The sequence below is a fragment of the Thunnus albacares genome, chromosome 6 (genome assembly GCF_914725855.1).
Source record: "Thunnus albacares chromosome 6, fThuAlb1.1, whole genome shotgun sequence".
Classification (NCBI taxonomy): domain Eukaryota; kingdom Metazoa; phylum Chordata; class Actinopteri; order Scombriformes; family Scombridae; genus Thunnus; species Thunnus albacares.
This window is the reverse complement of record NC_058111.1, coordinates 18925373-18947439: the sequence shown is the minus strand read 5'-3', so window position 1 is coordinate 18947439 and position 22067 is coordinate 18925373. Positions and strand designations below refer to the sequence as shown.

The 22067-nt window shown below is 39.3% G+C and overlaps 1 protein-coding gene across 2 annotated transcripts in view; it reads right to left on the bottom strand.

Moving 5' to 3' along the window:
- The window catches only part of LOC122984555 (cGMP-inhibited 3',5'-cyclic phosphodiesterase A-like), a 61473-nt gene extending 39537 nt beyond the window's left edge, over positions 1–21936 (bottom strand). The window contains exon 1 of one of the 2 annotated variants that reach the window (XM_044355079.1): positions 18539–21936. In XM_044355079.1, coding sequence (XP_044211014.1) covers positions 18539–19444 — 906 coding nt within the window. In that variant the 5' untranslated portion in view covers positions 19445–21936. The remainder of the gene's footprint in view (positions 1–18538) is intronic. The other variant, XM_044355078.1, reaches the window with a different exon arrangement.
- Between the last annotated feature and the right edge of the window lie 131 nt (positions 21937–22067).

Below are 22067 nucleotides of genomic sequence, written 5' to 3'. Positions count from 1 at the left end.
ACGTGAGCTTCCAGACACTGGGCTTCCATTTGGAGCTGCGTGCATAATGACTTATATCCCATTCTGTGTCTGCGTGTCTTGAAGTTTTTGCTCTTTCATGTTTCCCTTCTAAAATCTTCCTGATGATACTTTTTAAGGAAAATAACTGATAACAGACATTTCTGCTGAAGCAACACTTTAGATTTAGACTTTAGATTTGTGGTGCAAAGATTTCAGCTTGAGATAAATAAATATGTTAATAAATATATGCAACAAGCAAATGTTTGCATCTTTGCTTAGTAAATGACTAAACTAATGACAGCTAATCGATTAATCAACTAATTGTTGCAGCTCTACTCAGAATTATGAGACATACAAAATGATCTGGAATTAGGACCCAGCAAGACTGATTATTCAAGATAAGTCAGGTCTGTGTAGAATGGATCACTGATGAATTGCTCAGTACAATGTATGAAATTATATTTTTGTATGTTTTTTAAACCATTTTACTGTGGTATCATAGTGACACGGGCTGGAATGATCTCACAGGATCAAGGTGACGACAGCATTTTTCAGAGACAGGTGATCTACTGCACAAGCTCAATGCATGGTAGGAAAGGACTGGCTTTACCTTGAGCTACATAAGTGATCTCTGTCTCATCTATCTGATCAGATATATTAGATTTTAAATGCATTGTCTAATTTTGTCAATAAATAGATTCTGACTTAAAATTTTATTTTACTTACTGTAATTTTACTGTAGGATTTGTTTGTAGAAACCTGTGACACTGCACAGCTGATTGAGCCAGAACATTTAAAATGAGGCATTTGCTTCCTTTCTGTGAACACATGTTCATTTCCATTAGAGGTGTTTGATATAAATTACCATAATAATAAGTGCCATTTATAGTCTAAAAGTACCAATATTTCTTGTTTTTTTGTGTGGATTGAATAGTAATTATGAAATTTATGAAAGATTTCATATTTTTTGCCTCTTTTTGAGCCCACAGCACTTATTTAAACCAACATTCTTTGCAACAAAAGGCCAAATTATTTATAGTTTTTGGGCCAGCTGTGATGTGCAAAACCCACAGGAAACAACCATTTCATGGCTGTTTATCTGAAACATTTCTCCTGGGAGCCATTACCCCAGACCCCCTGGAAGAGGCTTGCAATTAGTAAGTATCCACTGTAAAAATAACATGAAGATTGTGTTGATATGTCTCATCCAGTCATGCATACACTGACCAACAAGAAAAAGAAAGAAACCGAGTAGGAGACTTGAAGGAGAACAAATCCATAGAAAGAAAGCGGCTCTTCTGAGTAGCCTTGTCTTCAGGCTAAACTAAAGACACTCATCATGTTTCACACCAGAACAGCTTCATCCAATAAAGACTTAGTCATTGAATTCCTTGTTGAATGAGATTGGACAGAGGGACGTAGAAAAGGAAGAAAGAAAGATGTTGGAGGAAATAAGCTGAATGAAAGAAGGGAACACGTTGACATTAGCACACGCTGTATCGAGCCTAAGGAACCAAACAGGCCACACATATATGTATGTGTGCGTATGTGTATATACTGTGTTTGTGTGAGTGAGTGATAGAGACAGAGAAAGAGACAGAGAGGGAGAGAGACAGAGAAAGAGGGGGAGAGAGAGAGAGAGAGTGTGTGTGTGTGTGTGTGTGTGTGTATACCATGCTGCACACACATCACAGCCCAAGGCCAACTCCTTCGTCTGCTCTTCAGATGAGAACCAAGCACTCACTTCGTGATGCTTTACCACAGCTCAGAGAAAGCAGGGTGCCATTTATAGAATGAATCCAATTATTTCTGAATATTGAAACGTGACCTGAAATAAACTCTCTGCTCCCTACCTGGTTAAACATACCCTGAAAGATGTTTGAGACATCATGGATGGTCGTGATGAATGAATTACAGTGTTCCATAAAGCACACGGCACTGGGAAAATGACAGATATGGTCTAAGATCTGCTAGTTTTTAATGTCTCTGGTTCAAAGTGACGTATTTTTATTCAGTCAGGTAATATTAAGATCCAGTTAAAAGTCCATATTCATATCCATATTCCCTTTTCAATGTTCCCAGTCTGAACAAAGTCGTTTCACCCTCAACACTGTCATGTCAACATGTATACAAATTTCACATTACAAAGAGTGAAATGAAGGAAAACAGAACAAGCAATTTTATGGCTTGAAAGAAAATGAAAAGTAGTGAAGTTTATTTATTTCACAACTAATCTCAAACACAGTGTAGTCAGTCAGATGCATGATTTAATTTAGCCAGATTCAATTACATTTTGGTTACTGGTTTTGCACACACGCCCACAGCAAATGAGCAATCACAATCATTCTCAGAGTGGACTACAGGTAAAAAAACAAGTATTTGTCCTTTTTTTCTTTTAATTCTTTCCATCGTGATGGCTGGAAGCCTCAGTCTTTTAAGTTACTCTTTGTCACTGTAACTGCCTCAATCTCCAGCGACCACTAATATTAAACGGCTTGCACCCTCTCTGGGTGCAAACTTCATTCACTCTTGCACCCCTCCGATAAAATCTATGCAGTCTATCGATGTCTGATTTTAAAAGTTTTTGCTTTCCTTAAGCAGTACAAATTCACATTAAAGCAGCCGCAAAGTTGTCAGTTTTAATAAACTATTCTGCATAGTCTAGTCATAAACATCAAATTACAATATTATAGTTGCAATACATGTTGAACAAGCATTCTTAAGAATCAAATTAGTATTGTACTGAGAGCTCCCTGTTGATTCATAAACAGCACTTGTCATTATATAATGTAATTTTGTTCTAGTTCTAGTTCTAGCAGTGATAACATTTATGTCGTAAATTTTCATTCATCCTTAGAGGGCAAGGCTGGTGGTTTTCTAATTTCATGTGCAGAGCCAAACCAACAATGAACTCATCCTTCTTACAAGTATTGAAAAACATAAAAGTGTTGTAAATTTCTCAAAGAACTTCTGTATAAAGTCAAGAGGTTGATGTAGCACAACAAGCTAGTGAAGCTCTGTAAATGGTGTGTTCTCATGCATGTGCAGTGGCGTCTGCCTTACAAGGAACTACTCTCTGGAGACTGAAAACAGGATCGCTGTTAGTCTTTGGGGCCGTTGTACTGGGTGAAACATGTCACCCAGTACAACAGTTTGGCTCATTGAAGTGTATTGAACAGCTTTTGGACAACAATGAAAGTTGACACCACACAGGAATAAGACATATCAGGCTTTGTAAGTAGATCAATCCATTGCTGGTTTGGCTCTGCATATTAGATTTGTTGACAATAAGAAAAATAGAGAAAATCACCAGCCTTATCCTTTAAGGGAATTGTTTTTTCATTCTCTTTCACAGAACAGAGAGCAGATACAAATCAGCACCCTAAGACTGATTTGAATCGAGCATTTTGCCAAAATGAGAACGAACTAGAACCTGGATAATTCATAAAGACATGGTTCTCACTCCAGCTGCTGCCAATTCTATATCAATTTAAAACATAACATATAGAGCATTTAACAAGAGGTCAAAGTTGAACAGCTACAGACCACACATCTGTAGAGCTGAAACAGGTCTGGCATCAGTTTGGATATGCTGGGATGATTGTGAATTCAGAGAAGGCATATCAGGACTGAAGCCAGGCAAACACACACACACACACACAAACACATCAGCAGTGTCTTACATAACACAGTGAGTGATGGCAGCTGAGGACACAATAATACTGCCTTTGGCATTTGTCCTGTGAACGTTGGACAGAGAGGAAATTGGGTGAGTGGGAGAGAAAACAGAGAGGGACGGGCAGACAAAAAAGCGACAGAAAGTGAGAGAAAGAAAGGGGAGGCAGAGAAAGAGGCTGGAAGAAGTAGAGAGATACAGGGAGAGAAAGTTTTTTTGACTACACATGCCCGTGGCCTGAGGAAAAATGCCCCGAGGGAAAATATCATCCAAATTAATGCTGCAGTCCAGTCATTTTCATGTCTTCTCTGTTTTCTATTTCATCAAGAATCGCTAAAGCCTTTCCCCTTAGACCATGTTCTGCAGCTCCAGATTATTCACTGATAATGCATCAAAGTAGTTTTTACATAACTGAATTTTACCATTATACTATTTGAATTCCTTTCTAGGCTAGAAGCAAGTTCAAACTCAAAGGTAAAATACTACAATTTCATAGTCATCTACTGTGAAATTATACTGCATTTACTTAATCAAGACACTATTCGAACAGCTGCCTGCTTTGAATTTCAATTTAAACCATATAGAGTTGCACAGATGAGACTGTAACCTTTGTGGTGAGGTGAAGGGAGGTGTGTGTCTCTTCAACAAGAGCTTTTTTCATTACAAGACATGGACGATGAATTTTTAATCAAACTTAAGACATACAAAGATAAACTGAAGAGCAAATGTAAAAATCATTTTACCCATATGAGGCATATCAGATTGTGTATAGAAAGAGTTTTTGGGTTGATATCTCTTATTGGTGTGTACATCAATACATTAAGAGATGCTCACAAAATGTTCAGATAAGCACCTTCAAAGTAATAAAACATTCAGTTTAAATTAAGCTTTTTAAAGGACATGATGTCCTCTCAAAAATGTTAAAATTAGTGCCATTCATTTACAGCTCAGAAAAGTCTCGATGCATTCAGGCGTCTACATTCTTGAGATAAGACTAGTGTGTTGGAGAATTTGAAAATTTAATGTTCAAGATCCTCATAAATCTGTGCACCATCTTTCGTCTCAGTTTTTTGTTTGAATGTCTTCACTTGCTTTTAATTTTAGGACATGAGATCAGTTGGATCCCAATTTAGACTGGAGGGACTTTTGATGTGAGCTCACCTAATAACTGCTCAGCCTTGCTCTGAATACAGGGTTGCTGCACACTTTTTGAAATCAAATTTAATGCTTTTTAAGACCTTGACAGGGAAAATTTAATACCCTTTCCAAAGATAAACACATGCCCATTAGGACTGAGCTTATGTTGCCGTCTAAACCAAGACTCCCTGGATGAAGAGATCTTGTGTCTCAATGGGACCTTCCAGGCTAAATCAAGGATAAATAAAAATAAAGAATGTAAAATCACATAAAGTAATCAAAATAATAGCGAATGCAATGAACTGCACCCCACTGTTATGCTTTACATTAGATAAAAAACATTTTAATGTAAAAGTTTTACTTACAATTTGCTTGGAATCGTTCATTTTGATGACACTCTGTAAAACAATAAGGCTGTTCTGGTTGATCTCACATTCACAGAGTCAGCTGTAGTTAACTCTCCCCATTAGGACACATTCATGTTACAGTATATCTACCTTTCATCCACTTTAACTGTCTGATAAATCTGTAAACTCCAGCTAAGTGGCCACCAAGTTAAAACTCCTCTCCCTCATGTCACATGTTGGCCACTGTGACTCTGCACTAAAAACATTATTATCCAGATTCTATCAACTATCAGAAATAACAGAGAGCTTTGTGTCTCCTCTGAATCCCCCTGGCCAACTGTCTTTAGCTGAGCATCATCTGTACTGTTTTGTGTACTTCTTTAATCCTCTTACCTTTGTGAGAGCAGGTGACCCGTGGAGAACCAATCGAAACATTACCAGAAAAAGAAAAGAAAGAGCTGGACTGGAGTGAGTCGCGACTGAAGACCAAACCATATTTAAATCAGTGAATCCTGTGGGGAGATATTTCTCATGCAACTAGGCATCACCTCAAAATTTAAGACCTATCATAATTGAAAATAAGACTATTTAAGACATCTTATGACCTTAAATTTTAAAAATCTTATTTAAGACTTTTTAAGGATCCACTGTGAATACCACGTCATGCATCCATAAAGAGGTGTGTCCCAGAAAAAGGCAGATTGATGGTTTTGTAGAGCTGGCAATTGAACACAATTTGGGATTAAAGAAGAAGAACCCAAATTCAGGTGGACCTGGAACAGGTTTTACTGTTACACTGATTATTGCATGATAATTATCAATCATTTGATTGATATTGGATATTAATGGGAAGACTGTTGATACACTTTATGTTGATATATTGGCCATTTTAAAATGAAGACATCTTTATGGATGGAACTGTGGTGTCTGAAGTTTGTCTATAAAATTCGTCTATAAAATAGTGAAAAATGTTATGTGTGTGTTGTTATAATTTCCCAGACTCAAAGGTTATATCTTATTTTGTCCGACCAACAGTCCAATTAGTATTAATTTAATTAGTATCAAAATACTTGCCAACAAATTGGGGAATGAGGTTCCAATCTTGTGTTTTGGTGTCTTGAGGATTTGTCACTTTATTCTTGTGATGTGAGTTATTAAATAAAGTTATATAACTTTTATTACACTAACAAGCTAATTGCATTACTTTGTAAAGTTGCATCACATCTGTAATTAATGATGTATGTGATAAGATGAGCATAAGTCCAACTGCGGTGAACTATAAAAACCTAATACATTAGTACAATGTAAAAAAATGAGTCTATTGGATCAGTCGTTAGAAAAGAGGGCCCATTAATACCAAAATATTCCCAGTGAGTTATTTTAAACATCAGAAGCTAAGTAACATTGTCCTCTCTTATCCATCGTTTCACGGTCCACTTCCACATCATTATAATAACTTCAGACTCAGTTTCAAAGGAGCAGGTACTGTATGTCAGATTCTCTCTCTTGAAATAGTTCTCAGTGATGCTCTCCTCTAAAAACACAATACAGTGTGACCACGTGTGGGCTTATTGTCTCTCAATGCAGACAATTAGCTGCTGTATGGACGTCATTAATGTGTGTCTGCAGCGTGTGTGAGTGCGACGTGTATGTGTGCATTATGAGGGATAATGGAAGGGAAAAACACTCCCAGATGCATGTGATGCAATTATGCCCTTGATTATCTGATTGGGTAATCTACAGGCAGGCTGGAGGCGTCCAAGACAAACACACTGTCGGTAGACTGTTGACCGAGCATAAACCACTAGAAAGCGCACACACACACACTCACACTCACACACATATACACACACACACAAACACACACCTGTATTTGTGCATGTGCTCAATGATGCATTGATGTATAGTTAATGCCAAGCAAAAAGACTGCAATTGATATTTAGCAAAAAAATGCGTATTTGTGTATGTGTCTTCTATATGCAATAGAGTATATTGTGTGTGTGGTGTGTGTGTGCGTGTGTGTGTGTGTGTGTGTGTGTGTGTGTGTGTGTGTCTACATGTGTATGAGCAAGAGAAAAAGAGAGTGAGTTTTTTTTTGGAAGCTGTGCAGTATAGAAGTGGAAGTGAGGCAACCAAGCTGTGGATGATGTTGCAACATTTGTGGCAAATACATATGAGGCTTGCAGCTGACAACGTGTGTGTGTGTGTGTGTGTGTGTGTGTGTGTGTGAGGGAGAGAGAGATCACTTGACTGGGTCAGTGATCTAACCCACAATGACACTTCAATTCAACTCAATCTGAATAGAGGTCCTGCTTTACGAGGACACAGCACATCTGGGAGCTTCACCAAGGCCAGGCGGTGTGTGTGTGTGTGTGTGTGTGTGTGTGTGTGTGTGTGTGTACAGTATTTATCCACACATGTCTTTATGCAATTCCTGTTATGCAAACATAATTAACTATGCAAGATACACACCAAAGAAGGTCTAGAAAAGGAAAGAGGTTTAACTTTGACTTTACATTTTCCCCAGTAGAGGGCGGCTTAAGTGCAATACTTACATAATAAACTATGTATACTTAGATAATACTATAAGTCTTACTGCAAAGGTGTTAAATAATACACAATAATAACGGTGTTTACTACTGTAAAAAAAAAAAGCTATTGATCATATCAGCTGGACTATTTTGGGTACATTTTAACAGTTTGTATTCCATACTCCAAAAATATTGTTTTCATCTTTACAGTCTTGTATATTGCCACTTGCCATGTACCCCCATTCACCTCTGGCCACTTTCCCCAGCTTTACAGTTATTGGTGTCAGGATTGCAGTACTTGAATTCAGTCTCCATCTTGAGATGTTTTATGGTGTCATCATGAACTTGATGTAGGTTTTCTGACTTACAGAGTCACAAGCTGCACTCACCGGTGGCCTAAAGCTTACTGAACTGGTGACTGAAACATCACTGGTTAAAGTGTCTAAGTCAGGTGGGAGAGCTAAAGTGTTATGAATAAATGAAGTAACAGAGGCCTACAGAAGATATGAGAGTTAATATAAAGAGGATTCTTACAGATACCTCCTGAAATAATGTCACTGTGCAAGTTTACTAAATTAGTAATCTGTCCACCATGATCAACTAAAGTTTTTATCTTTTATTATGAGCAAATTAATGAAAAGACCAAAACCAACAGCCTGATCTGTCATAACATAGAACTATTTTGCCTTTTAAACCATATCATTTTAAAAAATGTACGGCTGCACATGATGACATATATGATGAATAACAACAATGTGTTTTTTTTCCAGGAACAACTAAATAAAGTGAATTTTGATCACTGCAAAGTATGGTAGTTCCGTTTCAGGCTAATTACTGAGGTAAATGTACAATGTCTGGGTCAAACTTTAATTAGAATGATTATTGAATATGCAGCTAACAAAAGTCATGAGGAACGGGTCAGATTTTGTGGACCCATGATGCCAAATGAGGGACAACAACAAACAATGATGAGCTTTTGAAGTGTTCATCATAATGAAGGTATATATCATCCCGTGTGCTTTTAATAGTTTTTGGACGTTAATGGCTGATATTGATTGTTTGCTGGATAAAATGTAATGTTTGTTTTAGCCTTTTCATGGGATTTACTGATAATAATGATAATAAAAGGCTAAATAAAACCAGCATTATTATCTCAGTCATTAACATTTCAAGAATGTAGCACTATTGGGCAGCTTCCAGGTATGTCAGTAGGTGTTAACTAACCCTGCAAACCAAGGTCACAGCTGCATGTAAAAGAACACGTAGATAAGTAAATGCCAACCATTCCTGCATAAATCGTGTTTAAAAATCTTTTCTCTTATCCCAGACTGATTCTAGGGTTCCAAAACAGCCCATTTTCTGTGTCCACAGAGCAGAAGAACAGGTAAAGACAGTGGGTCCCTAATTGTGCAGTGTGAATTGAGCCTCACACTCAGCTTAGTTCAAACTGATAAATGTTAAGAGAGTAGTGTTTATAACATGGGAGAGAGTATTTAGAGGAAGAGGAAGGTACAGACAGAAAGAAATATGGATATAGATCTAGATTCTGCTTGTAGATGCTGCCCCCTGCCCAGGCCAACAACCCTCCCCCCTCTCACCGAGCATATTTTGGAGCTAAAACACACCATTGAGTCAAGTAACAAGGCAATCCTTGTCCAAGGCCACCAAACCTCATCTGGACAGCCAGCAGGGAAGCCACTGTATGTGTATGTGTGTGTGAATGTGTGAGCACGTGTATACAGTAGTGGCCAGGCCAGGTTAAAATTATTTGCTGCTGCTTTTCAGCAGCAAGCTGTGGAGGCTACTCTCACACACATTTTTTTCTTTTTCTTTCTTTTTTTTTTTTTTTGCTCTTGCTCTCTTTCCCCAGCCCTCTCCTCTCTCTGTGGGAGCATATGGCAAGGAGCCATATTCACATTATGTTACGAGACAAACACAAAAACACAATCTCTGCCACACAAACTATATGTGATTGACACAAGCTGTGTGTCTGTGCATGAGTCCATGTGAGAGCTCGGAGCGATGGTGTGTTTAGGTTGAACACAGTGGACCAGATAGTTGTCCTTTTACCATCAACACTTCTGCTGTGTTTGGCAGCCAACCACCTCTCACTCCCCCCTCTTTTCCCCACCCTCCCCAGCAAATCTTTCAACACTCTCCCTTTCGCCTCCTCTTGCTCCCTCCCTTCCTTCTCTCTCATGCAGTAGCTCCTGCATTAGGTCCCCTCAAGCTAGTCCCCCGCCCCCTTCTCTCTCTCTCTCTCTCTCTCTCTCTCTCTCTCTCTCTCTCTCACACACACACACACACACACACACACACACACACACACACACACATTCATACACACACACACCCTACAACATTTGGCTATTTGACTGCTGCTTGGGGCTGGATGAAGCCAATGCTAATGCTAGTATGTTCTTTTCTATCAATCACTTCTTTTTTTTCCTTCCCTCATCCACTATCCTCAGTATCTTTCTACCTTTCCGGGTTTTCTCAGCCTTTATTTTGAATGAATTTATCCATTCAGGAAGACTACTTCTACTACCTAGCTGCCAAATTCCTACTCTCCAACCATTTTTTGGCCTAATTTTTGCACATTTCAAACGTCATTTTCACCACTTCTGTCCCCGCCTCTCTCTGCTCACCACAATTCTTTAGGGGCTCACTTTATTTATCCCACATTTTTTTTTCTATTTTCTTCTTGAAGCAATGAACAATCAAGCCTCCCTAAGAGCAGGACAGTTGATATTTCATGTGATTATGCACTGCTATTTTTGGCCCATGATTGCATTTGCATTTATCTATATGTATTTTTCACTGAGAAATGAATACCAGAGGTTTTATCTATAACTGATTTACATGCATTTTCGTTAAAGGTATCATACTTTTTCCTCAGTTTTAAATGTCTTTGATGTTTTCAGGGTACAAGAGACATGTTACATGTTATTTTCAATTCGTTCAGCTGCATATGTGTGCACATAAAGTATATGACTACAATAGTGATATGTAAATAAAAATGTCTCCCTATACATTTCTCTCTGTGTCTGTCTGTAACACAAAGACGTGAGCAGGCTCTTTTGTCTCTTTCATATCTTGGTTCTGTGATGGGTAGATGACGAATGTCTTTGTTTGCGCTTGCATCCAATTAGTTTTCTTTAGATCTATAGCTACGACTACTGCTGTGCGTCTGCACAGCATCAACTGGTAAAAAACTCTCTATGAACATGACGACCAAGCTCATCAGATGAAATGGTGTTTGCTGAAATTCCTATATAAACCAACCCACGTCTACATTACTTTGTTAAGATATACTGTGGGGTAAAGTGACATAAATTGAAAACATATACAAACATTACAAACCTAATACTTAATGTACAGATTTGGTCCATGGTGCAACTGATATGGCCTCACACTGGGAGGTTACAAGAACAGCACAGTTCATACCAGATGTTGCTGTTAGTATCTATCTATGAATGGAAAATGATGAAAGATTAGACCACCTTGTAAGTGCTCGGTACATTCTGACCTGAAACTCGAGACGAAGGCAAAGTAATACCTCTGATTTCTCTTTCTGCAGACACTAAATTTGACCACTTGTCATGGTGGTGCCAACATTACTTCCATGAGTGGTGAGGCACTGACGGATCATTCTTAGTATCTAGACATCTTCATACTTTTAAAGTGGAAATAGACAATTTTTTTGCTTTAATATATCAATATGAAGTGAATGTTGATTGCACAGTATAATGGCTGACACTATCTACTTTTAGTTTGGTTCCACATTAGCATTACTTTCATTATGTAATTATGCCACTGTGCACGATCTCCCATAAAAACAGGAAGACTCGATTTACGGCACAAAGGAAATGCGTCAACCATTGCACAAGCAAAAGAGGAAGAGGATAGCGTTAGCCATGTTGCCAACACTACCAGCCAGAAAATGATCCAGGAGCTACAAGGAAGCCAGGACCAGCCAGAAACAAACATCTATGTTGTGCATCTATGTTTGTTTCCCAAACAAACGAAACAAACATCTAACTATGTTTGTTTCTGGCTGCTAGCATTAGCAACATGTCTAATGCTAGCTAATGCTAGCAGCCAGAAACAAAATAAATGATCAATAGTCCATTTGATAATTTAAATAAAGAACACATTTCCTTGCAGTGGCCTTTCTGGGGGGGGGGGGGGGTTGAAAAGTTGTCTGTTTCCACTATAAGCATTGCCTTATGAAAATTTCAGAGGTTCCGTATGCAAGAAATAAAGAAATAACTAAAAAGATATGGATGTGGTAGACCCAAATCATTAAATTACTTTATGAAAAATACAAAATTGTTTGTGTTTACCCAGTGCATTTCTTACAAAATTCAACCACAACTAAAAAAAAAATGCCCTAGAGACACACAAAAGGTGTGGCTGTTGAGGTGGTGTGGTAAGACCAATGTTTGTGTCCCATTGCAGACCTGCAATTAATAGGTTTTTTTGTTTGTTTGTTTTTTTTAATATCCATGACCCCAAACCTTAACCAAGTATTATAGTTGCCTAACCTTAACCATGCCAAAGATTTGGTATTACAAAAAAAAAAAGAATTAAAAACATTTCTTAATCAAAGGTAAAAAACAATATTCTCAGTTAACCCATGAAAGAAAAAAGCCTCAATGCCACACAAAGTTATATCACTCTGGAAACCGGAACAGGTTGTGTGTCTCTCTGGAAATGTATGTGCGTCAATGAGAGAATGTGGGCCTTCCCTCAAATAGATCTCCGAGCACATGTCTTTCCTTTAAAATCTCTCTGAAATTGTCCCTCCCTCCTCCCCCCCTCCTCTCTGACACAGATACTGTATAGGATAAGATGATGAACATACTATTGTCTTATCCAAGGTCTGACCTCCATTTCTAAAGGGCCAAACACTTCAAAACTACAAGAAAATGTATTGTTTCATCCTGCTAAAGATTTGTACTTTGATATCTTTATAATCATAACTTTCCCATGTTTAACTAGCCTTGGATGAAACAAGTGACTGAATATTAGAATTTGTACCATTGCCACTGCAGGGAGATAAACATAACTGTATGCTAAAACAGCAAACAACAAAACACTTGGAAATATTGTTGCTTTTTTTGACAGTCTATTTCTGGCTGTTGTTATCTTGTATAGAGCAAATGTTTTTCAATTGCATGTGACCCAAAAACCACTAGCAGAGGCCTTTTCCCCCCGAAATCCCCATCTCACTGAGACACTGACTATAAAATAAACAATTTCTGTCAAAGCACATGTCCTCTGTGTATTTAGTCCAGAAAGATCATAATACAATATAATCATGTCAAAACCATTGAATAATAAGACTTAGTATAAACATTGCTTCATGTTCATATAAACCTCTCATTATATTAATATAAGGTCATATATTCTACATGGTGCAACAACAGCAAAACAATAAACCCCATTCACCTTAAAAAGAGGAAAAAAATACAGAAATAAAGCCACGGAGCAGAGCCGATGCTATTTTCCAGCTTCCAGTTCAGCAGAGTGCCTGTCTTGCCTCTGGCTTGGCAGGCTGCACCAACCTTCTTCATAAATACTGCATAACCAACGCTTGATGAAAACCCCCGCTTCTCTCAGGTACAACTGCACTCTGGAGAGCTTCATTATCTACAGTATGGATAAACTGTATCTACAAACTGTGTTTGTGTCAGAGAGACTTTGAGAGAGATGGAAATAGAAGGGAAGTTAAAATTAATTTGAGTAACTGATTTGACTAATTAGTTGACTGATTCAACGGGGAACCATTTGTTCTCTAATACCTTCAATGTGTAACAATTCACAAAAAATGGACAAAGGACAGGTTTAAAATAGTTCTTGATTGAGTAGACCAAGCAAAGATAGTGTGTGAGTGTGTTGAGAGGCATTAGGAGAGGTAAAATGTATCCTCAACAACTCTAACTCAGGAGTTACCAACCTTTTGGTCTTTTGACCCCTTGAAATGAAGAAATGTTGCATGCCCTGGTAGTCCTACTTACCTTGCGAGGCAGCTGGATTCTTGAGATCATGACATCATGCAAGAATCCATCTTGTCAGGCTTCAAGTTATGTGTCCAAACCACCAGTGTGTCAGACCAATCATCATCCTATGAGGATCAAGTGATCGCATGATTGCATGATCGCATGATCTTGTGAATCCAGCTGCCAAGGTAAGATGATGATAGACGGTGATAGATAGATGGTTCATCCAATCACCTGCCAAGTATTTTTTGAAACTGCCTGCCCTTTTCCAAACAGTTTTCGAGGACGACTTCCCAGATGGTTCTGTGTAACAAACCATCTGGCACGTCAGGTTACAGTCGTACTGCTTAGGATACCATTTTTGTATGTCTTACATAGAAAACCCACAGGAAGTAGGGCATGTTGTCCACTAATCAGAAGGTTGGTAGTTTGATCCCCGACTCCTCCTGTCCACATGTAGTGTCCCTGGGCAAGACACTGAGCCCCAATTTGCTCTCGATGGTGGTGCCAGCACCTTGCATGGTAGCTTACTGCCATCAGTGTGTGAGCGTGTACATGGGTGTGAATGAGTGAATGAGCAGCAGAAACTTTGATTTATAGCTTTCTCCTGTCAAATAAAGGCAAAAAAACACCAAAAATATTGCAAATATTGACGTAAAAAGTTAGTTAAGTTAAGTTTTTCCAGTTTTTTTCTGCTTTTCTATGGTGTTGAACATCTTGCAACCCCACCGCGACAGCTCAAGCTAAGTCAACATTTGTGTAGGTACAGGTGTTTTAAACTGCAGGTACCCATAACAACAGTACATGTGATTACTTTGTCAGTTTGGTTAAAACCAACCACACCATTGGTTAAACTAACTACAAATAAAGTGTAAAGCTTTAATGATTAATACTTTTATATTCACTTTTAATAAAATGACTATGTGTTATGTGAAAGGGACCGCTAACAGTAACAAGCCAACAGAGAATTATCCCCCAACTCTACAGCTCTATGTTTGAAGCCTTTTTAGCTCTTTATGTTATGTGATTGTTTTGGCATTTGAAATTTATTGCGTGATTCAGTCTGAGCATTCTCATCAACCTCCGAATATTCTTGTAAAAAATGAATATTCACAACTTCTAGACTTATTAAATCAATGATTAAGAAAATGCCATAATTTTGGAAAAAAAATCATATGTACTGTATGTTATCCAAACTATTTTAAAGTACAATTCATTTGTTTGTGTTCTTCCCTCTCTGTGCAATACATCAATCTCCATGTTCCTCTCACTGGTTCAACAGATTAAACAGCCAGGACAGGCTACAAGAGGACACACTGTCCTCAGCAGCTGGTCAATCAAGGGGTTTTTTGAGTTTCAACGTTCAATTTGTCATCACTCCTGTTCCAGACACGACAGGGCAGAATGGGTAATGGAGCTGTTAACAGTACAAATAGTCCACTAAATTAGCGTTCCCTGGATACCAATTAGCAATGAACAACCAGCATCAAGAGCAGGGCAGCTGATGTAGGATCAGCTCGGCCTTCCAAATGAGGGACACTCAGAGAAGTGTCATGAGCTCTGCTGTAATAGGGCCACTGGTGGCTCACTATCACCCAAACAGACTGAGTGGCATCTCAGGTAAACTGCACTTCCAATGGAAACACTCATGTCTCGCTTCTTAATAAAAGGATAAATCTATGGGGATTTCTATAATCCACAGTGACAATTTATTGACACTGATGAGAACAGTGATTTGTGTAACACCTTAAAATTGGCTTTACACCATCTTGATTACAAACTGAACTAGAGCGACTCTATGGAGGGGGTCTTTTTGTTTTTATTTTAAAATAATAGGAAATGGAATAATCTATACATAAAAAGCAATAATACAAACATCTTATTAAAAGTACATATACACAATATATATATATAAATGTGAAAAAAGTATGAATCAAAAATAGGATATAAAGTGGCTTTAACGTGCAAAGGCTAGTGTGACCCATCATCCCACTGTGAGGTGTACAGTATATATACCTCTGAGCATTCACCCTGTCAAATACAATTATGCCACAAATCAAAAGAAGAAAACCGATGAGCCATTTAATTACTCCAGTTATAAGCTTTTCTCTCTCTGTCAAATTTTCTTGCCCTCTCAACTCTCAAAATCTACAAATGAGATCAGGGCCAAAGTAAAAGACCAGTGTAATCAGTTCGGATTACGCTGCTTCTCCAGCTAAGCCACACATGAGTGTGTGTGACACAAGCTCACCCATTCAGGATGAGAAAGATCACTGTGAATCCTCACTGTACATGCATGTGAATGGATCTACATCTCTGTCTCCCATTGAGCAGCAACATTACCAGCTCCACGTTTATTCTGCCCAACATCTCTTGGTTTTTTATCTCAGTTTGTCACTAGAGGGCATGAGTACAATAGGGGGCAAAGACTGCAAGAGAATAACCTTCAGAGATGGAGACATTCATGGGTGTAAAAGGATGATCAGAGGCAGACATCACTTATTTCAGATGTACATACAAAATGTATCCAAATATGATCGTGAAGTATCTTAAATGAATGACATGAATGGTGTAAAAATGCTTCCTTACAGCTTATAACTCAATCACACTCAACCTGCTGGACCTGGATTATTCTTATTTTTCTTCCTTTTTTGGTGTTACATAAAGCATTTGCATTCTTGAAGATCCCCTCCAGACATGTACTAAGACATTTGAAAATACTCTGCTTGGAACAGTAACTTGTGTCTCATATGTTTTTTCCACCAAAAAATGTAATTGTGATGTTAAAATCTTTCCAGAATCTCTAAATATGTGAAAATATTTCATTTCAAAAGTTGAACTGCTGGACACAAGATGTCCATTATCATATTTATGTACTGGAGGCTTCAAGTTTCCATGTCATTCTTGTGTAAGTTGAATATTGGAGCAGGATTGGCTTCCAAACTTGTTGTGATGTCACAAATCATGCTCATAGGCCTGCCCCTTAAAATTGGATTTTCAATGAGCACAGAGAAACTTTCCACTGTCAGCTGATGAATGTAAAAACATCCTTCTATTGTCAAACCCTGCATATACATCATTCTGTACAGTGAAGCTCAAATATCCAACTGTAGGAAAAAGAAGAAAAAGTATTATTTTTGAGTGGATGGGGACTTTAAGTTTCCCTTCACTCATGTGTGTTATCAAATAGATTATTATGGCTGCAGCTCACTTTTCATATGGAATTATGTCTCACTGTTCCTGTGATTATAAATATCATACAATAGCTGCAGCACAAAATAAAGATGTGGATGTATACTGTAGATATAATCCTGCAGTGAATACCAAGTCTGTAGAGTGCTTTAAATACTTTGTCACTTTATCTGTCAAATCAGTATGACATAAAAAAGTGCACTGAGTTTTGGGTGACAGCCACAATTGAAAAGTTAATAGCCTAACACTGAAGATTGAGCAGACAAAGCACCACAGTACAGATACAGAACTATAGAGAATTAAAAGATTTTTGGTACAGTACCAGTCAAAACACACTTTCTCATGGGAACGTGTGTCCAAACTTTTGACAGGTACTGTATTTTTAGGAATACACCATTCAGTTTAAAAATACATTATTTTTTCTATATGACTATTATCTATAAAGTTACGGTGAAGCAGTTTGTAGTCCTGAAAGCACAATTCTCTCCTACAACCATAAAGATAACCTAACATACACATTTTTACACCAGCAAATTAAAATCACGACATGAACCAGATGATGACATGCAGATTTATAGAAATAATCAAAACCCCTGCCCGTTCACAAGCCAGAAATAAAGGTTTATTAATAAAAACTGAACCAGCCATAATTAAAAAAAAAAAAATTAAAAAAGGGTTCAAAAGCTGAAATCTGTGCTATTTTGGGACATGAGTCAAGTTGGATAACAAACAGAGATGTGCTTCAAGCACCAAGTTAGCTCACTGAACCAGCATTCAAAGGCAGAGCACATCCACCTCATTCATATTTGGGGTTTATTCGGTCACATCCAGGTAATTATCATTGGTCACATTATTAACATCTCCCTTTATCACAACCACTTCCCCTCCATCCAATAACGTCCAGGGAGTTACAAAAAAACCCTCACAACAGGGAAAGTTTCATTTTATTAAAAAAAAAAAAAAAAAAAAACACTTCTGCAATAATAAGAACATGCAACACAAGATGAGGTTCTTATAAGGACACACTTGCATCAAATTTGGCTCCATAATGTGCAAAGTTTGGGAACACGTGCACCACACTACTGGCCAGCACCCAGGATAAGCAGAGGCTTTCAAAATATTTAGATGTGACCTCACACCTATGCAAGCGCGCGCGCACACACACACACACACACGCACGCACGCACGCACGCACACACACACACACACACACACACACACACACACAAGCACTCAGCATACTAAGTGCACCATCCATGTCCTTATCAGCAGCACAAACACAGCGCACAGCACAGTGATGAGATCAGCAGCAGTGTCAGAGCGAAGGTGGTTTGCAGGGTGTAGAGGATGTTGCAATTAAAAATCATAACACAAATGCAGGCGAAGCTAATTTAATAGATTAATACTAAAGTGGAGGTTTCGGTCATAAAATGGCCTACAACAAATCGTTTATGTCATAATAATAAAGCTTGTTATTACGATTCCTGTTCTCCGTAGTGATCCTTTGTATGCGCGTAAAGCTGTCACACATGCCATCAGAGAAAGAGAAGATGCCAAAAAGCATTACAGGCCCACAGTAGTTGGAAGGTCATAAGCAAAGCAGCATTCAGTGTGATCTGGTTCAAACGTCCAAAGTTGGACATGTCTTACCTGGTCCCGCGGAATGCAAGGCAGCGAAGTCCTGCGGTGGGACTTGCTGTTGCTCTGACTGTGAGCCATCATTTCCGAGGCCGCTATGGAGCTGGACCTCCGTCTCCTTTTGAAGACAGGGATGTCCTCCTCCTTCGCCCCGGTCACAGAGCCACAGCACCCCGTCCCGCTGGTCCCTGAGGCCGGCAGGAGCCGGTCAGCATACCTCGCAAGCAAAACCCCCAGCAGCCCCAGCAGGTAGGCCAGGTAGGGTCTCCAGCTGGCCCGGACTCTGCTCAGAGAGACGAGGGAGACGGCCCTGATGACGCTAATGAAGACGAGGATGGACACTCCCTGACCCAGCCGGACGACCAGCAGAGCCCCGCTGCCCAGGCAGCCGAGGACTACCAGGGTTGCGGGGAGGGACAGCAGCTGCTCCTCGGCGCCGCGCAGGAGGGACTGCGCTGCGGCTTCGCCCAAGTGGCACACCGCTAACAGGAAAACCGCGGTACGGATGAGTACCCCGCAGCGAATCAGATAGAGCCCGACCCAGAAGAAGGCACATACGAGTGTAAAAACTGGGGAGACGCAGTAACACGCAGTCAGAAGCAGCTCCACAGCGCAGCCCGCCGCGAAATGAAGACGAGAGTCGGACCTGCTACTATTTCCGTTGCTGCTGTCTGCATCCCAGTCGACCAATCTGAGCAGCAGAGCGAGAATAACGGAGACAGAGGCAACGCAGACCGCAGACGACACTCCTCGGCAAGTCCATGTCACGGCGAGTCTCAGCCACGACTGGCTCCCTGCGTCCTGGCACAACGGGGTGACACATGTCTTCACGTAGCCGTTGCGCTCCAACGCTGCCCGGGGATATTTTTCATGAGCGCTTCTTGATGAACCTCTGTCGCTGTCTGCCTCCAAGGCCATCGCTATCAGTCAAGCGGAATGCTGCGCTGACCGTCCGGCAAAATAATAGATTTTAGTCTCTGTGTGAATGTCTCAGTCTACATGTTCCACCAATAATTCCCATGATAATGCATGTTGTCTGTGCAGCATCTAACAGACGACCCCCAAAATAGCACTGGTCACCAATGCTTTGCCTCCAAAACACAAGTTCATTAAGTAGCTCTGCAGCTATTATTTTTAAAATGCCAGATGATGGGGCTCACAACTTTTCCTTCAGATTTGTGGTTCAGAACTTCCTCATTTCATTTGGTCCACTATTGAGTTGCCCCCTAGTAGTGAACCAAAAAAGCAACCCCTGGCGTTTCACACATCTAGGCCACTGCCTTCACTCGTCCACATAGTCTCTCTCTCTCTCTCTCTCTTTCTCTCTCTCTCTCTCTCTCCTCCCACTAGACACTCTCTTTTTTTGTGCCGCTCCGGTGATTCCTCCGTCACGTTTCAGTTCTCTCTTCCCCCTTGTTTCTGCTCATTCTGCGGGCTGCAGTCTGCCTCGGATGTGACTCAGTTCACAGTGGATGGATGCCATGTTTACATGAAGATTTCCTGGCTTGTTCTGTGAGATGGAGCAGCCCATTAGGAGAATTAACTATAGTAATCCTGTAATACATTTTAGAGGTACATTATATGAAAGGAGACCAGAAAGGGATGTTGTACTGGGTACCACAAATATTTCAACAGCATCATTTATCATTGTATGGTCATTCAAAAGTCACCTGTCAAAACACTTTACAATATAGGAAACTTATTTAATGACTTTATTATTTGTGCAGTGTATTTCGCTTTCCTCCAGCCTTGAGATATGCAATGACAGCTCATTTCCATGGATGTGTGTTCTTCAAAATAAGCCGACAAGCCATAAGATGAAAAGCATAACCCAGCAAAACAAAGAGCAGAATTTAGCTCTGGTAATAATCTTGCTATTCGTTATTTATTTATTTTTTTCTGGATTAAAATTCTAAATCACATCATCTGCCTCTGCCTCCTGTGTGGCAGTCTGGCTGAGCACAAGTTAGCAGCCGCCTTCACCTGTGTGTCCTACATTTTATGAGAGGATTTAAAAGATGTGCTGCAATCACATAAAGCTATTTCAAGTCTGTTCATCTCTTTCTGCAGTGATATTAATTCAACTAAATCATATAAATTCCTTTTTTAGGAGGAAACGTGTGCTAGGTGCTGTGTTATGTTGCTGAAAAAGAAGTCAAAACATCTATCTGTGAAGGTTTGTGTGTATATATATATATATATGCATCAGAAATTTATGAGGTCTCTTCTTCTCCCCTATTAATAGTTTTGATGTAATATAGGAACAGTGTTTTATTACAGCGGTGTTACACAACATGGGTCAGTACAATCAGTCAAGTGTAATCAGGGCATAAATCTAATGCTTTAGTCATCCTGTCACAATGGACAGTGGACATTTGCCAGTACGCACTGTCGATTCATATTCAAGCTCTCTAGAAACCTGGTTTGTATGTCAGAGGGGTCAAGAGAGGACAACTAAATACGCAAGAGGCTAAAAAGTTATAATAATTTGTTCTATTGTACTTTTTAATACTGCTTGGCTGCTTTCTCATGATTGCTAGAATTCCTAGTGAAAAGTTGCTGATATTTGAGTGATGGAAGGATCTTGACAAGACATAAAGAGTTACTGATTTCAAGTTAGACACCCATATGCACTTTACAGGAAAAAAGAATCAGTCTTTGCTAACTTGACTGTACTGTGACAAGGCTCACTAAATGGTGGCCCACAGGTGCGTGACAGGAGAGGACTTGGTTCGGTCCTGTGGGGTTCAGATGTGTCTGTGCTGTACATCAGCGTACTTACACGCAGTAAATCACATTTTGGCAAAGGTAGCCCATGATAATAACATTCTCTGACCTTTGCCCCCGGAGATGTTGTCCAGACCCGCTGCTCCAGTTGTGCTGAGGAAGTTTTGTAACAGTGTCATCTATCATTGTGAAGTGCTTTAGGAGAAGGGGATGGGTGTTTCTTTTTTGGCTTTCATTGGGTTATCTGTGCTTGGTTGTTTATACAATCCAAGACACTTATAGCGCCTCTTGATGATATATATCTACACTGTCACGAAATGCAAACGCCCCACTTAATGTAGGCTCTGGCAGTCAGAGTGGATGACAGGACTTCTGCATAAAATGTTCTTGTATGCTTGTATAGTATATAACAGTATGTTGTATACTGTATGTTGTAGCTGTACCATCTGATGGACAATTTTCACTGACTAAAGGCTCACAGAAACAGAATTTTTTGTTTGTATGGGTTCAAGAGATTTGATTTTAAGCATAGTGTTGCTGTTTTGTGAAGTATTCATTTACACATTCTTATTAGTACATTTTAATTATGATTCTCTCTGTTGCTGATAACATAGAAGTCACACAGCCAGTATCAAGTTACACAGACCTAAAGAATACATTTTGTATCAAGACCAGGAAAAATCTGTAGCCTGAAATAATTCATGTATTTTAGTTTAGACCCACCAGTGTTTGTTTGGAATAAAGAGAAGATGAAGTGGGTAGTTAAAGAGCAATTAAATAGCAACTCAACATCTTTTTGCTGACCTCCAGCGAT